This window comes from Peromyscus eremicus, chromosome 2, assembly GCF_949786415.1.
Source record: "Peromyscus eremicus chromosome 2, PerEre_H2_v1, whole genome shotgun sequence".
Taxonomy (NCBI): Eukaryota; Metazoa; Chordata; class Mammalia; order Rodentia; family Cricetidae; genus Peromyscus; species Peromyscus eremicus.
The window spans coordinates 39,485,628-39,509,420 of record NC_081417.1 but is presented as its reverse complement, the minus strand read 5'-3'; the positions used below and the strand labels follow the sequence as shown (position 1 = coordinate 39,509,420).

The 23,793-nt window shown below is 46.8% G+C and overlaps 1 protein-coding gene across 1 annotated transcript; it reads left to right on the top strand.

Moving 5' to 3' along the window:
- Positions 1-246: 246 nt before the first annotated feature.
- Positions 247-23,381, top strand: Vxn (vexin). The gene is made up of 6 exons (XM_059254035.1): positions 247-354; positions 1,746-1,801; positions 8,562-8,712; positions 14,379-14,440; positions 17,496-17,587; positions 20,934-23,381. Coding segments are annotated over exons 1-6 (546 nt in total). The 5' UTR covers positions 247-353; the 3' UTR covers positions 21,118-23,381.
- Positions 23,382-23,793: the final 412 nt, after the last annotated feature.

Below are 23,793 nucleotides of genomic sequence, written 5' to 3'. Positions count from 1 at the left end.
ACAGAGATCCGCCTGCCTCTGCCTCCCGAGTGCTGGGATTAAAGGCGTGCGCCACCACCGCCCGGCCACGGTGACTTCTGAAGATAAAAGCTGTGTTTCACTCAGACGTTACACCAGAACTTACTTCCTGCAAGTGCCACAGAGGAGGGTTGGGGAGCCAGGGAACAGCAGGCAGCAAGAAGAGTTCCTAGCTGAAGCGGAACGGCAGCCATCACTACTGTATCTTCTTCCTGCCTTCGTCCGGCAGAAAAGTTCTACAGACCACACTATTTCCTGGGTGCTTGTTCTTTGCCTGGTTCTGGGCAAGGGCTTTGTGGAGGCTGGTTCATGTACTCCTTGACACAGTCCTCTACAGTAAGTGACAGTCATCTTTGTCTGTCACATGGAGAAAGTGAGGCTCTGAGAGAGTGAGAAAATTGCCTGGCCCGTCATGGTCATGTTCACGCCCTGGAGGAAGCTGGAGTCCCTGGCTATCAGTCAGCATGTTGAACTCCAGGCTTCACAGCTACAAGGACTTCGCAGAAGATGACAAGGACAGCACTCTATGTCACTTATTTGATGTGTGTTAAGAAGTCAGTTCAGTTCTGAACAGGATGAAGATGGCTTTGGGTTGCAGTAGATCATAGCCATATGGAAGGTCGATGAGGGGGTAGAGGGGGACCTGAAACATACAAGGCCAGGCATGATGTATGTGTTCCCCTGATGTGAGGAACCTCGAGCGGTCAACTTTATAGAAATGAGAAGGGGGAGTGCTAGTTATCAGGGCTGGGGACAGTGGCTATTATAGTGAGATCCACACCTCGGCCCAGCAAAGCACTGTAACTTTTTAATAGCTAATTGATTTTTTTAAGTATTTTTTTTTCAGATAGGGTCTCCTCTGTTAGCCCAGGCTAGCTAGAATTCACTATGTGGCCAAGGATGACTTTGAACTCCTAATCCTGCCCCTGTCTCCACTTCCCAAATTCTGAGATTACAGGTGTGAACCAACACACCAGGTTTTATGTGGTGCTGAGGGCCAATCCCAGAAGAACTGTAGGCAAACAGGCTAGCAGCTAAGCTATCTTTCCCTACTAAGCTGATTTTAAGTTATGGTATACATACACACAGACACACACACACACACACACACACACACACACACACACACACACGTGCACACACACGGTAAAAGCTACCATTTAACCACACCAGGTGTGCAGATCACTGACATGCACACTCATAGTGTTGCACACCGCTGCCCCCTTCGATCTCCTGACTTCTTCACTAGTCCAAACTGAAACTCCAGGCCAACTACCAATAACTCCCGCTCCTCCAGCCCCCAAGGCCCTGGGAATGACCACTCTGTTTTCATCTCTATGATACCGACTGCTCTAGACACCTCGGATATGTAGACTCGTACATGGAACAGCTCTTCTTTTGTGTCTTATTTAACCTAGCACAGTCGTTCAGGGTTTGTACATGTTCTCTTTACTTTTTAAGGCTGAGCAGTGTTCCAGTGTGTGGGTATACCATTTTTATCCATTCATCTGTTGGTGGGCACTGGGTTCTTAGCAACCTTTAGCTATTGTAAGTGATGCTGCAGAAGTTTTAATGCAGTCAAACTGAGGGACATCTTAAATTGCAGTGGAATGCTGCTGTTTCTTCCCATCCCCTTCCCAAGAACCCCCCAACCAGGGCCAAACATTCTCAAGTCTGTACCGTAGCCTTAGAGGCATTTTCTAAAACCATTTCTTTATCTCTTTCAGTGTCCAGTCCATCCAGGAGAAGAGTCAAAAGCTCTCAACACCTCTTGACCAAGAATGTAAGGAAATGTGTTTTGTTAGTTTTCATTCTCTTTGACGGAAATTTCAGTACAAAAATAACGGTGGCCTCTTGACTCCCGCCCTCCCCACTGCTCTCGAGGATGAGGAGGCAAGGGTGTCTCATGTGGCTGATCGTTCACTTAGCCAAAATAACTGGCAAACACCAACCATACACCAAATAGTCCCCCGGGAGATTCCCTCATGTGGCCATTTTCCACAGGCACAGGGGAGATCTCACTCTGCATGCACACAGAGTTCATGATGTGGATGTAGCATCCTGCTCTATGCCTTTATAGTGTTATCTATTCTCACCATTATAGACAGCAGTGAACCACTCATACAATTCCTTATCACATAGGCCTCTTAGCAGAACAAACAGGTTACAGAATAAGAACAGAGCATCCATCTGCCTACCTATTCATCCCTCAAGTATTTCCATTTCTGGTATGTTAGAGAAGTGGATGTACAGAGTACGAGAGGAATATTGTTGCTGTTTGTTTGCTTGTTTGAAATAGTCCTTGTGTAGCTCGGGCTGTCCTCAAGCCCACCACGTAGTCCAAGCTAGCCTGAAACATGAAATACTCTTGCCTCAACCTCCAAAACGCTGGGACCATAGGCATGACATTTTAAAAAAATGATTTTTGCTTGCTGGTTTATCTGGTAATGCCAGAAATTCTGAACAATTCAGAGGTTTCCAGCCTTGCACTGTCCTTTTCCTGCAGCCTCATTTTGAATTTTAAATTGTGTTGTGTTTTTTTAATGCAGTATTTTACTGCATTAAAGTTGTTTATGCACTCTAAGAGGCTAATAATGCTATGCATTTCTCACTTTACATACATATTTCTTTATGTCTAAACTATCAATATATCTGCACTGTATTTCAAAAGGAAGACTGGCTCCTCTTGATGATGTGGAATTGCTATCAAAAATTTTAGACAACACTATTACAGATTTTTAAGCATTGTAATTTTAAAAAATCCTTTCTCTGTTTTATGGTTCTTTTTAAGTTAAAGGGAGTTTATTTGTTGTTCCTATAAACATTCTTTATACTTTTTTTTTTTAAAAAAAGAACACAGGTACACTGATCACCCTGAACAGGGCAGAGTGTCCAGGCAGTAACAACAGCATTTCTTACAGCTTTGTTATACTCCAATTCCAAGTCAGCATGTACACGTTACAAAATCTCAAACACCGCAAGGACACTCAATTTAGTGTCACAAGATTCTGAGATGCTGTACAAGAGAGTAGAAGATGTAGAGATTTTATAGTCAAATTGCCTGTGTGTAAATCTCAACCCCATCAACTTCTCTATATGTGAGCCAGTTGTCTAGCTGCCCTGGGACTCTACTTCCTTAGCTTTAAGATGAGGTTTATACAAACATGCGTCTCAAGGAGAAGGCACAAATGACTTAACACACAGCAAGTGTCTGCTTCAGAGAGTGTCACATACCAAGCGTTCAGTAAATGCTGGTGTGGTTTTTGATTTGGGTTTATTCCACTTTACCTAGACAGGGTCCAGTCTGTAGTTCTGGCTGGCATGGAACTCTCTGTGTAGACCAGGATGGCCTTGAAGTTGCAACCTTTAGCTGATGCACATGGGTATTATAGAAGTAGCTCAAGAGAAGTCGCCCATACAAGGAGTGGGTCTGTTAAGCATTCCAGGATAATGGAGCCTTTGGTAACAAGTAGGGAAGCTGGCATGAGGAAAATCCACCTACCTCTGCCTTCCAAGTGCTGAATTAAAGGTGTGTGTCACCACACCCAGCTGTCTTAGAGTTTCATTGCTGTGAAGAGACACCACGACCAAGGCAGTTCTTATAAAGGAAAACATTTAATTGGAGCTTGCTTACAGTTCAGAGGTTTAGTCCATTATCACTGTGAAGGAAGCATGGCAGCACACAGGCAGGCATGGTGCAGGAGAAGAAACTGAGAGCTCTACAACTTGGTCTGCAGGCAGCAGAAGGAGACTACCACACTAGGCCTAACTTGAGCATATCAGACCCCGAAGACCGCCCCAACAGTGACACACTTCCTCCAACAAGGCCACACCTCCTAATAGTGCCACTCCCTATGGGCCAAGCATTCAAACACATTCCTATTCACATTACCACACCAGCCATTGGTGTGTTTTTAAGTGAAAAATTTCCATATACTACAGGATAATTATTGTCTGACAATGGACTATTTTTGTGAATTGCTTTTATTCAATTAACAATAGACCTTGAATATCTTTCCATGCCAAAAAAAGTATGTGAATATCTATGCCTGTGATATATGTGTGTAGGATATATGTGTGTGTGCATACATATCCCTCTCTTAATGTCTGCATAATATTCCAATGTATGAATTTCTAGTATTTACTTACCCAAGTCAAATCTGGAGTTTTTAAACTCATTATCCAAAGTCATCAATAAACAGAGTTTCTTCACTTTTTCTGTTAGGACAATATCCCAAGGAAGGTTCCTGAGAATATTGTTATGTTCTTATACATTTATTCTTACTCATCTTTGAGGGTATATTTGTAGATGTGAAAAGGCTGTTGTAGTCATTGCCAAAGTCCTGCAACCGCCCCTTTTCCAGAACACCGTGCCAATACCGTAGGATATTCCTGTTGTTACGTTTTCACGGGCTGATAGGTGGAATTTTATTTTGTATTTCTTCCATTTGAATGTAATTCTTCATTTCTTTCATAGATTTATCAACCATTCAATATTTTTCCCTGTGGGTTTTTTATTCCTCTTCTTTGTCTGCTTTTATGTCAGTTGTATATCTTTTTATGAGGACTTTTGGGAACATTTGCTATATCAGAAGAGTTGTGAGTCACGAGATCCTGACCTCACTCATAATCCCCGAGAATTAACAAGCTAGTTCATAAGGGAGATGGAAAGAAAAGGGGTGTTCACAGATAATTCAGAGTCAGGAAACTTCATTGCAAGTGTTTAAGCCTTGGCCAATAGCTGCCCTGCTCCTCCTCTGTTTAGAAAGCTCAGGCCTAACCACAGAACACATGCCAGGCTGGGCAGGGCGACTCAACCCTGAAATCCTTGTCTTGGTGAGACAGGAGTTTCTGTCCTCTTCTCCAGCTTGGTAGCCTGAAAGTACCACAGGAAAAGCCATTGTACCGTGCACAGACCCTAACATTTACAGAGTTCTTTGGCTCCAATTGCTCATCTGCATCTCCTGTCGCTCCCTGGGCTGCCATGTAGATGGAAATGCATCTCCTTCCTCTGCGAATGCCAATCCTCTCTGAGTCATCCTCAGTGTCCAAGTCACTTCCTCTTGGACGCCACTTGAGCAACATTTTCTTCCAAATCCTAAGGCACATCCACTTCCGTGGCGTGCTTTCTCTCCCTCCCTGCCTCCCTGCCTTCCCTTTTTTGATTCCCGGTCTGTTTTATTGACATCCTAATCATTCCGATGTCTGTGGATGTCATAGAAATATCTCAAGAGAATGCGCCCACACAAGGAGTGGAGCTGTTAAGCATCCCAGGATAATGGAGCCCTTTGATAATGAGCAGGGGAGCTGACAAGAGGAAAGACAGAAACGGGATTGTAAATATCACTTTTGTCCCCAGATCTGATGCTTGTGCGGGGACATCTGTGTGGAATCTCCTGGCTTATGCACTAAGCATTCAATTGCACTTGAAAATCCCAGCTGGGTGAAGGTGTTTCTGAGCTTTTACAAAGAACATTTATTCAGGAGGCATGAAACTATGGTACACATTGGTTCTGTAAGGGCAGCTCTGTGACCTTAAGAAAGACACAAAGCTCCTTTTGGCCTCGGTTTCCCTCTGTGTAAGTTGTTAGAGTCAGCTTGAACATTTCTATAGATTCCTTCTGCCCCAAGCCATGACTGTGCCCCACCATCTAGGTCTCAGATGACTAATTCCTCATGTGACCTCCAAGCTGGCAAGCCAACAGAAGCATGGGTTTGGGGTGTCAGGGGATGGACTCCCCAGCAGTGTGGTAAGGTAACACCGCAGTAGACAGTGTGCTGCCCTAGAACAGGAAAAAACATCATTAAATTCTCGCTTTCTCTCCTCTACCCTATTAACATCTCGAGCTCCCCACCTCTCCAATTTTAGCTCTATACTCGGGTGCTAAGGACATGCTCACAGACTGCTTTGTTCTACAGCTATCAGCAGTGTGCTCTACAGACAGGAAAGTAAGCCAGGGTCTCAGCAGCTATTGTCATGCCTTGGAGTACTGCGGAATACACAGTAAGGAAGTAGGTGACCCTAAGTGATGACCTGGAAAGTAGACACACACACATATACACACACACACACACACACAGAGAGAGAGAGAGAGAGAGAGAGAGAGAGAGAGAGAGAGAGAGAGAGAGAGAGAGAGAATACATGTGGACAGGAACTTTGCTCAGCCTATCTAAAAGCCTTACAGGGAACCCAGCAAATTACTATTTCTGAAATGCCCAAAGTGGGCAAAGGCAAGGACTGTCAGGCCAATGACGAATCCTAAATGCTCAGAATAGCCCCCAGCTTTCCCCCAAAGATGTGACTGGGTCCTAATGGATGTGAGAGGAGTGAATATTCTTCCCCATTTAAGACCAAACCTGTGATATTCAAATTCTAAGTGAAGGGCTATTTGGGGTGGACTGAAAGAAAGATGGCTTCCCTGTGTTCCTCTATGGGAGACATGAAGATTCAGTCTTCGGAACACGTTAAAACACTTGAAATGTGACAGGTGAATGTGTACCCTGAAGACATCAGGAGTCTTTGCTGGTAACAGGCATTGATTCTGCCAGTCCAGCAAGGGTGGGCATGAATAGCCCTACTCTGCTCCACTACTAACCGTCCAAACTGCAGCCTAAGGTCTTGGAATGTGGCTCAGTTGGTAGAATGTTCGCCCACCATGCATGCAGCCCTGGGTTTGATCCCCAGGTTGGGGGTACACATCTGTAATCTCAGCATTCTATGGGTGGAGGCAGGATGGTCAGAAGTTCAAAGCCATCCTCAGCTCCACAGCAAATTGGAGGCTAGCCTAGACTACACGAGACCCTATCTAAAAATGAGACATCTAAAGCTTGAACTCATGTTGCCTTGACCCCAAGTGGAGTTACCTTGTTCTTCATTGGTAATCTGATAGGAGAGGGAGATTTTATTGTTTTAATATGCATTTAGTCACTAGTGTTCAGCAAATTTATGGGTTTTGCTCATATTTTCCCTCCATCTTTCTATTGATTTTTCAATTTTGTTGCTTGGGAAAGAGTTTTCTGAGCATAGGGATAATTCCTCATCATATGTAATGCATATGTAATAATATATCATATTAAGCTATATCCTATTTTACTGTTTGTTGTTCAACACACAGCTCTGACCCGACTCATCACCCAGACCAAATAGAGATGCTTTTCCCCAGTGGCCTGATATTTATTCCTACAATATCATCAAAGATGCAGTTTCCTCCACTGACTTGAAACACCACTCTGTTATCACGTTGTTAAAAGCCCATTTATTTTGCTCTGGCATCTCCCAAAACCAACACTACAGTTCTGTGTGGTCAACTGGAGGGGGACTGCCGAAAGCTAGACTATCAGGGACGAGCCCATCTGCCTCACTGGCAGATGCACGGGAGCTGGGAGCTGACACAGAATGGGCCCTTGCAGGCCAGCTGTGCACAGAAGGAAGTGACTGGGGGTAAGGCAAGCCCCGGGGAGGCTGCGTTGTTAAGGAATACTGGAGCTTCTAATGAATGGGCCTCATGGAGTAGGACAATCAGAATGAATGACCCTGTGTCCTGGAAATGGATAAAATATGCAGAATCTGCTCCCTGGCTGCCAAGATTCCCTTCATGACTCCCCATATTAAGATAAAATGGCTGCTATTATTTGTTTCCTGTTTTTACATTTAAACTATTTCAGTGATTTAAGTACAGCTATCCCTCAGTACCCCTAGGGATCGGTTCCAAGACGTCCACAGATACCAACATTCACCTGCTCAAGTTCCCCGTGTAAATGGCATACCCTGTGCATACAGTTCTCAGTCACACTCCCTACTTTAAATCATCTCCAGATCATAATTACCTAAAGAGAATGAAATGCTATGTAAACTATTATTGTATGCCATCAGCTAGGAGATAAAGAACAACTTCTGTGTGTGCTCAGGGCAGAGGCAGGTGTTTTTTTAAACAATGTTTTTAAGAATTTCATACAATAGTTTGATCTTATTTTTCCCTCCCCCCAAGTTCCCTCCCCCAATCCCCCCCAAACCCACCCAACTTCAAGGTCCCTCTCTCTCTTGAAAACAAACAAAAACAACAACCAATCACGGGATCAGAACTGTGTTTGCTGACTACTCCTGAGCATGGCGCCTGCTCTGGAGTGTGGCTCATCTACCCAGGGTCACTCCATTGAAGAAACTGAGTTTTCCACTCCGAGTGGCTGTCAATTGTGAATAGCTTCTGGGCGAGGGGGTGGGATGTCATGCCCTTCTTTTGTGCTGGGATGTGGACTGGCTTGATCTTGTGTGAGTGACCACAGTTGCTGTGAGTTCCTCAATGGTCCCTGAGTCCTGGGGTCAGGTTATTGATGTTCCATTTGTAATTGAGCACTAGCAGGCGATTGGAATGAAACCACCTTAGCTTTTCTGAGTTTCGCAATCTCCACTCAGTGAAAACTCACTTCCCGCCACCCTGATTCAGGCCCATTACAGTTCCCGCGTGTGGACAGGTGGGTGTGGTGTAGCCCGGCACTGGGCAACTCAGGGGAGGATGACTGACTGTGTTCCTTGCGCCCTGCAGGTGGTGATCGAGTCGGACCTGTACGCACCAAGGCCGCTGGAGCTGCTGCCTCAACGCTGCGAGCGACCCCAAACCGGTGACCGCAGGTTTGGCAGACTGCAAACCGCCCGGCCGCCCGGGACGCATCCCACCAAAACCCCCATCAGACCTGGTACGTGAGGGGACCTGAGGGCCAGTGACGTTCCACCAAAAGCCCAGCGGCTTGTATGTGTCCTGTCCTGTGGTCTTTCCAGGCAGGCTGATTAAGCATCCAGCTTTCAAAACAAACACACAAAACAAAACAAAAAACCTGTCTGCATTGAGAAAGCATCCGCTGTTGGTTCTCATCTACAGAGGCAGACCCACCAACACCTTCACCTATATACAGCGCTGCCTCCCTGGGCGCAGTGTGAGTGAGATGCTCAGTTAAAGGTCCTGGAATCATCCCCAGGACCATAACCACAGCCATAACAACCAAATTGTATCATTTTTTCATTTGAATGACTTAATAATCTATAAAAAGAATTTAGGGGCAAACCTATTTGAAATCTGGAAACAGTAGTGCTACCTTTCTGAAATGGTTTCCACCCTAAGCCGTAACATAGGATTCAACTTCTAGTCCTCTGAAGTTGCTAATAGTATTTTCTCTTTAACTGATAGTTTAGGCTTTTTTCTGTTGTGTCAAGAACCTAAAGTTACTCATGTTTTAATTCCAATAATACATAGTTAAGAATGATGGCTTACACTTGTAACCTCGGCATTTGAGAGGCTGAGGCAGGAGGATTGTCATGAGTTCAAGGTCAGCCTGGACTTGAGGAGGAGATCCTACCACAAAAACTAGGAGCTGGGAAGACAGCTCAGTTGATAAAGTATTTGTGACACAAATATCAGGGCCTGAGTCTAATCTCCTGAACCCACATAGTGGGGTGTGCAGTGTGAGTGTAACCCCGTGCTGGGGAGGCAGAGGCAGGAGAACCCCAAGGCACCCTGGCCAGTCTAATAGGCAAGCTTCAGATCTCAGTGAAAGACTGTCCCCAAAACAAGATGGATGACATCTAAGTTAACTTCTGGCCTCCACATGTCCTCCTTCATTTCATGCATCCACATTCACTAATATGAACACACACCTGTATGTACACACACACACACACACACACACACACAAATCCAAAATGTTGTCAAAGCTTCTGGCGTTAACAGTTTTGTGTTTTACAAAAATTAAGTCTCGCCGGGCGGTGGTGGCACACGCCTTTAATCCCAGCACTCGGGAGGCAGAGCCAGGCGGATCTCTGTGAGTTCGAGGCCAGCCTGGGCTACCAAGTGAGTCCCAGGAAAGGCGCAAAGCTACACAGAGAAACCCTGTCTCGAAAAACCAAAAAAAAAAAAAAAAAAAATTAAGTCTCTATTGACTATGCTCTTTTCACTCATCTTTTTCCCATTCCATGCCCCTCCTTTGTGGGTGTTTTGTTCCAAGTTTTGTTGTGGTTGTTGTTTTAATTGTTGCTTTTCTCAGGTGTCATACTAGGTTTCTTTGGTCTTCCCCGGCACTCATGATGGACAGTACAAGAACACATAAACCAAGCTGCGTTCTCAGTTAAGATCGATTACATACATGTAAATAGAATTGAAGCATTAGGAAGGCCACAATCTGCCTTGCAAATTAAGAGGAGATAGATTTTTCTCTGTGTCTATGTATAGGTGAGTGGGTGGGTGCGTGTGTGTGGAAAGAGAAAAATAGGCAGAATATTCCTCTTTGCTCCAAAAATCATAAAGTGAATTTAAAAGCCATACTGCTTTAATTACTGTGTACACAAGAATCAGCTCAGGGCCTTTTCCTCATGAAGAATTTAATTCAGAAGGATGGTAGACCACCTATGAATCCCAAGGTTTCCTTTGTGACATGCTCCCAGATGGTGGTGTTCTTGCAGCTACAGGGTCAACAGACTGAGGTTTTAGAGAGAAGTTACTGCAGTGATTTTCAAAGTGGGGTCCCAGGAGCAGCACCTGGAAATATGCTGGAAAGGTACATTTTATTTGACTAGAAATTCCAGGGTTAAGGCATATCACAATCTGTGTTTCACACACACACACACACACACACACACACACACACACACACACACACATTTGACCTCTGCTGTCACGCTTCCAGACTCCTGATGTTATGGTCAGTGCCTCTTCCCCCAACTGTCTAGTTTTAGAGGTCACTTTTACAGTCTTTAAGAGACAGTATTTCGTAGTGTAGCCCAAGCTGACCTCAAACTCATGATCCTCCTGCCTCAGCATCCCAAGAGCCAGAATTACAAATGCACTACCATGCTTGGCTGCTTTCACAACTTTGTAGGTAGCTGGTGTCATCTTGTACTGCCCAAGTCAGTCCTGTGTTCTGAAAGACAAGAGCAGTAAGTTATGAAATGGAGCGTCTGCCCGACACGTGACAGTCAGCTCATGCAGGGGTGTGCTAGTCAGGTTCGGATGGGAAAAAAATAGACTCAGCTGGGCATTGATTCAATTCCCTCAGTGCCTCCAATCTGATAGATTCCAGAATGGGTAGGAGGGGGTGTTGCTGAGCCGAAGCCAAACCCTGGTGCTCTCCAAGGAAAGGCTAGGCACCAGCCCCTGGGTATCAGTTCTTGCTTCCTCCTGTCAATATGCTGCATGTCTCCGGGGACCTCAGGTCTAGGGTCTTGCTCTTTCTCTGAACTGTAGGATAAGGTCTTGGATGCTACAGATTTCTCAGGCAGCGGACAGGTGAGGAAATTTGGAGATCACGGGGATGCTGTAGGTAGACCCAACTAAGACACTCACCATAAGGTCTTAGATGCTGGAAAGAGACAGTGCTCAACTCCTGGGCCTGGGAAACTGTTTGTAGGACTTTTTCCTGGTCATGACCAGCTTATCTGAACAAGCTGCAAGGTGTGACCTTTTATCAGGAGTGACTGTCCAGTTTTCCAGAAAGTCTCTGATTTCTTCCCTAATACTTCTGTGTCCTCCCCACCCACTGTATACACTAACCTGACAGGGTCACCCCCAGAGAGCTCTTGGCTTGACACTTTTGTAACCTACCTCAAGCTCCCCAGGCTCAGACCCCAACATCTCACATATGTAGACAATGTCAGTGAAGGGCCTCCGCCCCCTAGTCCTCTCCACAAAGCTCCAGGAATGCCCTCCTAAGACAGGTAGCTTCCTCTGTCATCTTTTTTAACATTGCTGTCTCTTCCCTCCCACCTGTCCCCTGCGCCATGATGACATCTCACGGCCACCTTCTGTCCTTACCGTTCTGTAAGGTGGAACAACCCTGAGCTGCAGGGTAATGCCCTGATGGCCCATTCCATTATGTTTCCCTGAACCTTCACTGATGTTCTTTCTGTGGGTTCTCCCTGTGTGCAAAACTCCACCTCCTCCTGAGTTGGGATTTTATGCTGTCCCCTGATCAAGCTTCCCCGGGCCTACAAGAGGTCTAACACTTCCTGAAACCATCTCCATCCCGTGCTTTAGTGCTTTTCTGTTGCTGTGACAGAACATCATGGCCACGGCAACTTAACAAGGAAGGGTTCACTTGGGGTTTACAAGTCCAGAGGGCGAGTGACCATAACAAGGATGGCATGGAGCAGACAGCAGACATGGCGGCTGGAACAGCAGCTGAGAGCTCACTTCTCAAGCTGCAAACAAGATGCAGAGAGAGTGAACTTGAAATGGCACAGGTCTTTAAACTCTCAAGGCCTGCCCCCAGTGATATACTTCTTCCAGCAAGGTCACATCTTCTAAGCCTGCACAGATGGGCGTACCCACTGGGGACTGAGTGTTGAGATGCCTGAGCATATAGGGGACATCTCATTCAAACCATCCTGTCTGCCTTCAGGTTAATGGTTATATATCACTAAAGCCTTGGTTTCCCCAACTAGAAAATGCCAACTATCAGGGTCCTCCCCTCTTAAGGTGACAGTAAGGACTAGATGAGATGTAGCTGTGTCCAGATCAGGCACAACTGGTTCCAGGACCCAACTAAGATGTCAGACTCCACAATGCTCAACTCCCCTATGTAAAATGGTACAGTAATTGCATATAACCTATACACATCTGTCTTTATGTCTACTTCCAATCATCTGTAGATGGTTACTTAAACACCTCATAGGACACAAATATTACGAAAGTAGTAGTTATTGATTAGGCCAGGGCAACAAGGAAAATAAGTATGTACTGGTTCAGTACAAGGTCACTTTTTCTTGTTTGGTTTTGATTTTTAAAACAGGGTCTCATGATCCAAGGAGCCTCGGACTCACTTTGCTTTGGACTCTAGCTTCTCCCGTCTCGGTTTCCCAGTGTTGGGATTACATGCATGTGTTAGCATGCTTTGCTACACAAATGCAGTCTCACCATTATTGCTGTTGTTGTCGCCATGCTGGGGATGGAAGGCACCCTCTTTCCTGTGCTGGGCAAGCCGTCTACCACTGGACTACATCCCCAGCTCCACAAACGCAATACTTTGAAGCACGTTTTAGCTGTGAATGTGGGGCCTCCGGGTAGTGAGGCGAACCACCTTTGTGCAGTTTATGCTCAGCACAGTGCCTGGCACACTTCGAAAGGGAGCTGCTGTTACTGTTTCCTCAAGGGCACCACTCGCTGTGGTCTGACCTTGGCAGTGTTAAAGGGAATTTTCCCAGACCAGCTGAAGTTAGCAGCGTGCGCTTTTGTGTAAAGTCACAGGAAAAGGGATTCATGAATTCACAGGCAACTCCGGAGCAGCTTCCTCACTGTAACCAGCACCACGGGCAGGCAGCGTCTGCAGGGAACACGGCGGCCTCTGCCACAAAGCTCGGAAAACAGCAGACTTAGCCACAACCCAGTCAATCAGCCAGTCAATTGGCTCCCACTTAACTAGTTAGTTCCCATTTACCTAGTTTCCAACCCAACTAGTCAGCAAGCCATAGGCCACCATTTAAACTCAGTTACTGTGATTAAATGCTGTTTGCTTGGTCTTTGGACATCCGATCTAAAGCTGCCTACAAAATTTACAGATCTGCAGTATCACATGGGTTCCTGGCTTCCAAACTCAGGCCATGAGGTCTGCAATGGCAGGTGCTTTTGCCAACTGAGCCATCTCTCAGATCCTAAGATGTTTTTATATAGGCATGTGTGTGATGAAATTAGGAAAGACAGCATGAGAGGGAGAGAAGAGATGGGGGGGGGGAGTAAGAAAATAAATGTGAGATGGAAGCAGACAAGACTGGGATGAGAGAGGGAAGGAGGCCAGCAGGGAGGGAGAGGACCGTGAGAACAAAGCATGCCTAAAACACGGTAGGACCCGTGAGAACAAAGTATGCACGAAAGGGGAGAATAACGGAACTCGTTCCTTGAACTGATTTCGTGTGAGCTGAGGTCTTAGGAAAGGAGGAAGTGCTGAGTTCTCTGAGCACCTACTGGCTGCAGACACAGAGCCAAATGCTCTTTTTTAATTGACTTGATTTTTTTCCCCAGCAGTTTGAGGGTCACAGCAAAAACAGAGCTGAAAGTACACAGATTTCCTGGATCTGCCTTCTGCCTGCACACGTGCAGACTCCTCCACTCTGAGCATCCCCACCGCAATGGCATGCTCGTCCTAGTTGTTGAACTACATTGACCTGAGTTCCAGCTTCCTGCAAGAGTGGTAGGGGTGGGGGTAACCCCACTCAGCAGTCAGCATTGCGTGGCCAGCACTGCCCTGCTTTGCTGCTTGCTATGAAGGCCCTGAGGAAGTCCCTCTGTGACTGGATGGCTAGCGAGATAACTGATTCAGAAGCAGAGGGAGGCAGAACTCAGAGTCCAACTGAGTAATGTCTCTTCTGTTCAATTTCACAGCGGGGATTTCTGAACCCAAAGCTTCGAATCTGTGTGGGAGTCGAGCATATGGGAAATCATTGGTAAGTAAAATAAGTCAGATTCGTTGTATCGGCGGTGCTTGAACCGTCTAGAAATGTCTCTCTGGTGCCAGAAAGGGAGCCAGAGTCCTTTGCCCTGGGCTGAGAATCATGGGAAAGCAGCCCCGCCCTGTGGTTCTTTGCTCTTGGAACTAGCCATTGACGCCACTCTGTGTGCTTAGGACACACCACTGGCTGCTTCTCTTTCTCAAAAGGAACTCAGTTCACATGCAAACAGAGGCTGTGACTTGCTAGCATCTCAAGCATGGGGGAAGTACTGGTAGGTCTGGCCAGACAGCAGTGCCTGACTAATTCCCAGGTGCGGCACTGGGATAGAGTGATGTAAAATTCCCCAGCACTGAGGGGGCTCCAGCACCACCCAAGCACAGAACAGCAGTGTCTCAGTCAGCCTGGCTGCTATCACATACCATACTCTAGGGCACTGAAACGTGCTCACTTTTCGAGACTGGGGAGTCCAAATCCAGGCTACAGCAGATTTGCTGTCCGGAGAGGGTCTTCCTCTTGCCTTGCAGTTGCATGATTCATGCTAAGTGTTTTCTGTGCATACAAATGGAGGCATTGCTGAAATCTCTTTCTTCTTCTGAGGGCACTAATCTTATTATAGATGTTCCACTCTCAATATCCTCCATATCTTAACCTAGTTACTGCCCAGAGCTCCACCTCCAAACACCATCGCGCTAGGGGGTGGGTAGAGCCTTAACAGATGAGTTTGAGTCAGGTACAAACCTTCAGTCCATAACAACCGGTCATTTGTGGGCAGGGTGCTTCTCAGAGCATCTCTTACAGGCCAGGTTCACTGGGAGTTGAGGACTGAGGCATAAGATGTATACTGGGCATCGATACCAGTCTTGAGAGTAGAGAGGCAGCTTGTGTGGAGGGAGCAACTGAACCATGATCCAGGATTAGCACCTTCAAGTGTAGGATCTAGGGTGAGTTGCCTACACAGATGGGTCTCAACTGGGCCCAAATGGCTCAACCTTTTGTCTTCCTTCCTAACTCCATCAGGGTGTGTGGGCTGTCCCAGCAAGCATGTAACTCTGGGCAAGGTGGTCCTCTGCAGCAGAGAGATACTTGCCTACCCTCTGCCCACCCTGAAGGTGAACAGTTTGTCTTTTCTTAAAGAGGGATTGGGGACATGTCTCCAGATTTATTTCCTCTTCTCCTTTGTAGTCTTCTAGGGATGAGTGTGGGGTTCCCTTTCACTTAACGGAGTCAAGGTTGCATGGAGGTGAGAGCATCTCGGACATCCTAGGCCCTTGCAGCAGCTACTATTCATCATGAAAACTAGGAGAGATGCCAGAAGCTAATTGGGCCAGCCCTTCATCCTTATGGACCAAATTAGACAAGTTAGGTCATTGTATTGGAAAAACTATACAAAGGATGGGGATGGGAGAAACTGTTGTCAAGGAAGTTCCCTTTCCAACCTCACACTCAGCAAATAGGGTGGCTAGGCAGCTGGCAGAGGGAAGGAAGACAGTCTTGAGAGTTGCTGAGCTGAGAAACGGTCAAGGTTAAGGAGAAAAGGGTGTCTAGTAGCCTGGGATTCCTGCGCCCAGGCCTCCGGGTGGGCTTAGATGGTGCCCTTGGCAGATATGCAGCTGTAGCAAGAGACCAGAGAAAGCTGGGAGAGTGAAGGGTGGTGATGAAGATGAAGAGGCAGAGCGGCATGTCCATGGGCCTGAAAAGAGAAGAGCTATGCCTCATCGGCTGCTCATTGTCCTGAGCAGGAGAGAGACTCAGCCTGCACCCATCTAACCCTGAATCAGTGCTGACGTGGATGAGATGGGACTGAGGAAGATGGGGAAGGGGTGGGGATCAGGCTTTCCTGCCTGAGCTCAGGAGCTATAGGCCTGTGATGGGAGGAACAGCTAGGGAGAGGCCACACGGTGGTACAGTAACTCTGCCCTCGGCCTTCCCCGCCCCAGGAGAGAGGTGGTAAATAATGATGTCTTTGACCTGGAATTGTTCCAGAGACTGGAAATGTGGTGACACTTTGATGTGGCTTGGAACAGAGAAGAACCAAGCATAGGGTATGCCCCTGATGAAGCAACCCCTGGACTTAGCCCTGATTAGGTCATCAGCTAATTGTCAGTTCAGGACAGGGCCGTTGGAAGGGCTAGTGGGAGCTCAGTCCCAGACTCTTCCACTTGTCATTGTAACCTCTCTAGGGACCAGGACAGTAGCTAGAGAACTAGAGGAAAAAGAAAAAGTGAAGAAGGCACAATTTGTCACACTGTCTATTTAGTGCTCTGGGGACACTGGGACAGAGAAAGATGAACATGGCCAGCAGCCTCAGGGTGGAAGTGAGCTTGAAAGGCTGATAGAAATGAGGCCCTGATCCAGAGAAGTCTAAAGACATGCAGAGCTGTGGGCCAGCAGGTAGACAAGGCAGAAAGCCGGCTCAACGTGGAGCTGGCTCTGCTGACTCGTACCGTCCTAAACGGCCGAGCTGCAAGTCAGCCCTGCAAGACCTGGAGGAGAAGGATGCAGGGTTGGCCTGAGTCTTCCACGCTGAGGGGTTGGGATGGGGACTCCTGACGAGTAGGACCTGGAGAGTGTAGTGGGCCTGAGCACAAACAAGGTCTGAGCAGACCATCCTTGGAAAGGTGCAAGAAAGCAACCGGAGAGGCTGGTGCTGGTGTGGGCAGCACGGTTGAAGAAGATCCCTTACAGACTGATGATCAGACACCGGCAGAGGAGGTGGAAGGGCGACAGCTCCTTGGGAAGATGGAATGACTGTCTCTCTCACATGTCTCTAGGCCAGTAGTTCTTAAGTAGAGTCCCAGAACCAACAGTTTCACAGACTTTGTTCAATTCAGCGGCTCAGGCAACGTCGTCCAGCCTGCTCATCAGGTACTCTGTGGTCCTGGCACTATCCTCAGAAGGCCTCCAGCATGTCTGATGCTGACTGAGGGTGGGCGGTTGTCCAGGTTAGGGGTGGTACCTCTGGACAGCTCTCTTACAAATAGCTCCAGTAAGTGCCAGAGTGGGAGTGTGGCACCATCCTCAACTCTTCCCCCACTCCCTTCAAACGCAGATTTCCCCAGTGGCCCGCATCTCAGTGAAAGCTCCAGCTGTGGTGGAGGTGACAGCCAAGGGCTCAGAAAAAGGAGCTGTTCTGGGAAGAGGGTAAGTATGGGGCCTTCCAGCTACGCTGCCTGCGTGGCTCTCCACCCATGCCAGTCATGCAGGACAGCAACAGGTGGCCAACATTTCTCACACTTGATATACCCAAAAAAACCCATGCCAGCTGTAAATGACCTTGTAATGAGGCCTGCAAACATGTGTCCAGCTATAGAAACATCAATCGCTTGCCTAGGATTAAGCTGGAGTCCTTTTCATGGCTTCCACTTCATTAGCACTGCTTTCGGGGCTTTGTTTGATTAGACGAATGTAATGAGGAGCCCTATCCAGAACCTCCGTGGATGGTGTCAGAAATGCCTTGTGAATTCTTTTAGGAACTCTCACCCACAGGTACCGAAATGACTCAGATAGTTTTCAGGCTGAGAATGCAGCTCTCTGGTCCACCTCCACTACTGCAAAAACAAACCCAACAAAAACAACAAAGGCCAGGTTTGAAAACAAACCGTAACCATGGCCCCTGTTAATTCCATCTGGTGAAGAGCCAGCCTAGGGTAGCAGGAAGGTTACTCCCGCAGCACCCCAAAGGCCTTCCGTGTAGGAAGACAGCCAGAGTGTGCAACTGAGCATGGACTTTTATGTCTCAATAACTGCCTTCCACACTGTAGGTCATGGCAAGGGTTAAAGGTGATGATGACAAAATGCATGCTTTGGACTCAAATCTGCTCTCTGGCCTGGCATTGTACTCACTCTGACTTCGGGAAAATTAGTCTCATCTATTTAAAAACAGAGAGGCTAGGTAAATGGCTCAGTGATTAAGGGTAGGCACTGCTCTTGTAGAGAACCCAAGTTTGATTGTTAGCACCCAGGCCAGGCTGCTCATAACCACTTGGAAATTCAGCTCCAAGGGTATCCGATGCCTCTGGCCCCCCAAAACATCTCCACTCATGTGTACACAGAGACACATACAAACATGCATACATACAGTTAAAATAATAAAATAAATATTTTTTAAAAACGTAGTTGTACATGATGCTGCATGCCTGTAACCCTGATACCTGAGAGGTAGAGATAAAGGGCCAAGAGTTTGAGGCCAACTTAAGGTACTAGTGAGACCTTGTCTACAAACAAAAATGCACATACACAAGCAAGATAAAAGTGGCTATCATGGAGATTAGGTGAAATCATATGCAGAGCCAGAGATGATGACGCATGCCTATAATCCCAGCACTCAGGAGGCAGCGGCAAGAGTTCAAGGCCATGCCTGGGCTACATATCAAGGTCATGTTTCAAAACACACACAAAAAAAAGAAAGGAAAGAAGGAAGGAAGGAAGGAAGGAAGGAAGGGAGGGAGGGAGGGAGGGAGGAGGAAGGAAGGGAGGGAGGGAGGAAGGAAGGAAGGAAGGAAGGAAGGAAGGAAGGAAGGAAGAAGGAAGGAAGGGAATGAATAAATCCTACACCCTACATGGTGGTGCACACCTATTATTTCAGAACTAGGGACATAGAGGAAAGAGGACCAGAACCTCAAGGTCACCTTGGCAACCATGATGAGTTTAAGTCCAGCCTGAAATAATAATACCTTGTCTCCAAAGAAACAGGGTGGGAAGCAGGTATAGATCATGTATGGAGAGTGTCTTAGTTGGGGTTTCTATTGCTGTGATGAAACACCATGATCAAAAGCAACTTGGAGAGGAAAGGGTTTATTTGGTTTACACTTCCACATTGTCGTCCACCACTGAAGGAAGTCAAGACAGGAACTCAAGCAGGGCTGAAATCTGGAGGCAGGAGCTAATGCAGAGGCCATGGAAGGGTGCTGCTTACTGGCTTGCTCGTCACAGCTTGCTCAGCCTGCTTTCTTGTAATTAAGAAATATCCACCACAGCCAGACCTTATGGAGTCATGTTCTCAATTAAGGCTCCTTCCTTTCTGATGACTCTAGCTTGTGTCAAGTTGACATAAAAGTAGCCAGCATAGAGAGCTTAACTCAAACTGCTAACACTTTTTGAGAAACTTCTAATTTTAAACTTTTAAGAGATTGGGAAACAGCACGTTTGGTGAGATGCTCAGGACGCATATGAAGGAACACAGGCTGAAACAACATATTAACCCATTTTCTTTCATTAATTACAAAATACTTACAGACTGGGACATTATAAAGAATAGAGGTTACGTTGGGTGTCATCAATGTCAATGGACTGTGCCCAAAGATGAGCTCTCTGTGGACAGAGTCCAGAGGTTGTACAGGACATTTACATAACCAGAGATAGGAAAACGTATGAGAGATATATTCAAACTGGATTTTATGGCAGACCCACTCTTGGGTAATACTCTGTTAGCCCAAGAATCAGTTAATCCATTCATGAGGCAAAACCCTAATCTAAAAGACCATACCCTGGTCTTATTTCTTTTTATTTTGGGTACCAGGACTAGATCCCAGGCTCACATACGTGTGGCAAATACTCTACCACTGAGCTGTAGCTGCGGCCCTGGTTTGATTTTTGAGGCAGGGTCTTACTGTATCATCCAGGCTAGTCTAGAACTTGAGATCTCCTGCTTCTGCCTCCCAAGTGCTGAGAATACAAGTGTGATCCCTGGTCCTTTCTCTTAATATCTCAAAATGGAGATGAGATTTCAAGATAAGTTGTAGAAAAGCAGCCACAATCAAACCATGGCAAATATTAATCAAGGGAAGTAAAGCCGTAGGAGTTAGGGGGGGAACCCACAGGATGGAGCACTTCTGCATGCCAGAACTCCCCTGGGAAGAATTGTGAAAACCAAGTTATGTGCCATTTGGTGCACTGGGATTTAACCGGGGGGAAATTGTTTGTGTGTTTTAACTCAGTGGGCTTGGATTTCATTCTGGCTAGCAAATTTTTCTGAGGGACAGTAGCTGTTGCAGACTGCTCAGGCAGACCAGGAGGACTACACCACGCCTTGACAGACGAGGAGCTTTCCAGTCCACAGCACTGCAAGCCTCTTCTCTAAACCCAGTCATCCCCATCCCCCGCCATGCTGCCCATCCCTGTGCTGGAGACCAAATCCAGACCTTATGCCAGCTTGGCAAGCACTCTACCACTGAGCTACCACCCCAGTCCTCGGGTATGCTCCTTGGTTAGGGAAGCAATTCTCAAAACAAGAGGACAGGACCCCATATCCCATGAACCACTGTGCTCATATGGTCACCTCTTCTCACTCCATTAGAGATCCACCCCAGGGGACATTCCTGTGGGTGTTCTACAGTGACCCTCCAGCTATGCGGATCATGGTCATAGAATGGAGAAGGAGAGGAGAACTCTGGCTGGACATGCTTCTCAAAGTTACAGATTAAGTCTGGCTCAGTGCAGTATTCACCAGCCCCCTCCATTCCCTGCCCCCCTTTGGTTTGTCGTTTAGATCCAGACACCTCAAGAAGATTGCAGAAGAGTACCCAACCCTTCCCCAGGGGGCTGAAGCCTCCCTGCCGTTAACAGGCAGTGCTTCCTGTGGTGTCCCTGGCATCCTAAGAAAAATGTGGACCAGGCACAAGAAGAAGTCTGAATACGTGGGAGCCACCAACAGCGCCTTTGAAGCTGACTAAAGGTGACCTTTCTTGGGAGCCTTGCACTGGCCAAGGGTCACAGGAGAGAAGAGTTGAGGACTGGGACTGAGCCACCTTCCCCTCTGCTGGTTGCTAGTCCAAACACGTCACCCTCCCTCACACTCTGGCACAGGGCATGGGAAGTAACGAAGCAACGTCCCGGAAGGCGGGAAAGCCATTTCCCAGAACTGCTAAAGCCATTGGTCTAAAGTCTTATTGGAGATCATAAAGGTTATACCCCTCTCTTTAGGAAGACTATGCCAAAAGCAAACCTTCCTGGCCCGTTTGAAAGCCCTCCAAGGAAAACAGAAGGCAGCTGCCCTGTCTCCTTTGTGAGTTTTCCCAAAATGTAGGATTTCCGGTGTAAATGTAAAAGCTTGGTTCCGAGGTAGTCCTAACACAACGGTTCTTACTTTCCCATTTCATGTCTTTTTCGCCTTGATGAGATACAAAGCGCTTCATCTTTCCTTTGTCCTAATATCTACTTAACAGCATCATCTCTCTGCTTTGCTAACCATGGGCATGGTGGCATGAGTTCTCTGACGTGCCGTTTTTCTATAGAAAAGCACTTAAAACTGCAGTGTTAACTTTAGTGTCTTATATTTTGTGAAGCGGTGCAGTCGGCCAGCTTTGTCAACCCCGAGAGTGTTTTCCCATTTGTTGCCTCTTCCTACCATCGAAAAACCACTGTTAAGAAAACACTGTTGTTCCCAACTTTCAGGTGGGGAGACTGGGGTCCCTGGAAGTTATGTGACTAGACTCCAGGCTGTAGGTCTCTCACCGGGTCTTAGCTTCTCTCCAATAACTGAATTAAGGACGTTTTTAAATGGAGAGAAGAATCCAATAACGGTGGAACTAAAAGGTGATTTGAATGACATACGTCATTATGTATTAGATTAGTAAGATGGGTGAGAGCAGAGGCTGGAAATCCCAGCTTCCCGAGAGGGTTAGGCAGGAGGACCACATGTTTGAGACATGCCTGGGCAGTTTAGCAAGACCCTGTCTCAAAAACCACACACACTGAGAGAGAGAGAGAGAGAGAGAGAGAGAGAGAGAGAGAGAGAGAGAGAGAGAGAGAGAGAGAGATTTATGCACTAGATGAAACCAGAAGAAATTACCATTTTTGTAGGTTGAAGACAGCTGAAAAACATTTCCTGTGGCTCAAACTAATATTTACTCTCATTTAAAATGATCATATAAGAAATAATGATAACCATAGCTCTCATCTGTTCGATGCCTACCCACCCTGTGCCAGGCACAGTACTGAGCCCTTCCCATGAAGGCTTCTGTTCTTTCTAACAACTAAGTCAGGTGAATTTGCCCACTGCATAGGAAGATACCAATTCAAAAAGATTAAATGATTAGTTTGAAGTCACCTAGCTTTCAATGCCCATGTTACATCTGCTCCTTCACACAAAGTAGGGAACAAGGAAGTACTGAAACCAGCAAAGAATCTCCACCTCAGTGGACGGGGAGAGGCTGCCTGGAGTCAGTGTGGAGATGGAATCTGAGGTATCAGAGTGCAGAAATTGATGAGTGGTATCTGCTTGTGGAGTGATCGATAACACAGACTATATACTTCTCATTTGTGGTTTAAATTCTGCCCCAGAAGTCTTATTTCCTAATTAAGAGGTTTAAATTAATCCAATCCTCTTAACGAAAGCAGAAACACTGTGGTAAAACTGACCCTCCGATTGTGTTGAGAATCGCCATGTCTTGGCACAAGGAAGAGTTTGAACAGTTTGGGTCTCAGACTTCCTCCTGCCTGGTGCTCTGTGGCCTCTGCTCTCCTGTTTCTGACCCTCTAAGTGAACCGTGAAAGGGCAGGGGTAGGTCAAAACCCGGGCTTCCAGGCTCTCACCCTGCTGACTCCTGCCCTTCAGCTCTGCTTTGGACTCTGAGCATCTGACCCTCATATCCAAACACAGTTTGGAAATCCGGGCTTTAAGTGCTTTGTCACCAAGGGGCCAGTCCCCGTGGCCGGTCCAGTGTTGTACACAATATTAAGTTGGAATCCAGAACAAAGCTAGGGGACAAACAGGTCATCGTCTTCGATGACTGGATTTATTTAACTCACAATGGATATCTTAAATGTGTGTGTAGCACCTGCAGATTTATGTACAGACTGGGACTCCTTTATTTATCTTTAACTATTTCATGGTGAAGTGTTTGCCTTGTGTAGAGCATTTCAATTCAAATGGCCAATTCAAATCAAAATAAAGTCTGCCTTGTTTGTGACATTAATAAACCACTTGAAGAACGTATCTGAGGCTCCCTTATTCAATGAGGGAAGATTTGCACAATGGGAAAGAATTATGCATTTGGGCCTCACCGTTCCTTGAAATAAGAGGGAAGTGTGAAGCCAGCATGTTCTTTCCATCCTGAGGCAATGTCTGGGTCTGATATTACAGGTCCTCCCCACCAGTCAGCACCAGGCCTCAGCTGGAGGGACTGGCTACACGACCTATTTTCCAGGGTTTTATCTTCCTCCATTGCTGTGACCTCTCAGTACCCACCACCAATTCCAGGGTCCCAGTGACAGTCCCCAGCCTGCTGGCTTCTCCCTTGGCCTGGAAAGATGCAGACTTCCTCCTCTGTACCCACCTCGTGCTCCTTGCCAGAGACTACCCCATGACTCACAGCACAGCCACTCACAGAAGGGTGCCAAGGCAGACT

Coding starts and splice junctions, on each gene's coding strand:
- Vxn (XM_059254035.1), top strand. Junction 8,713..14,378: donor CAAAACCCCCATCAGACCTG/GTACGTGAGGGG, acceptor TCAATTTCACAG/CGGGGATTTCTGAACCCAAA. Junction 14,441..17,495: donor GAGCATATGGGAAATCATTG/GTAAGTAAAATA, acceptor CTTCAAACGCAG/ATTTCCCCAGTGGCCCGCAT.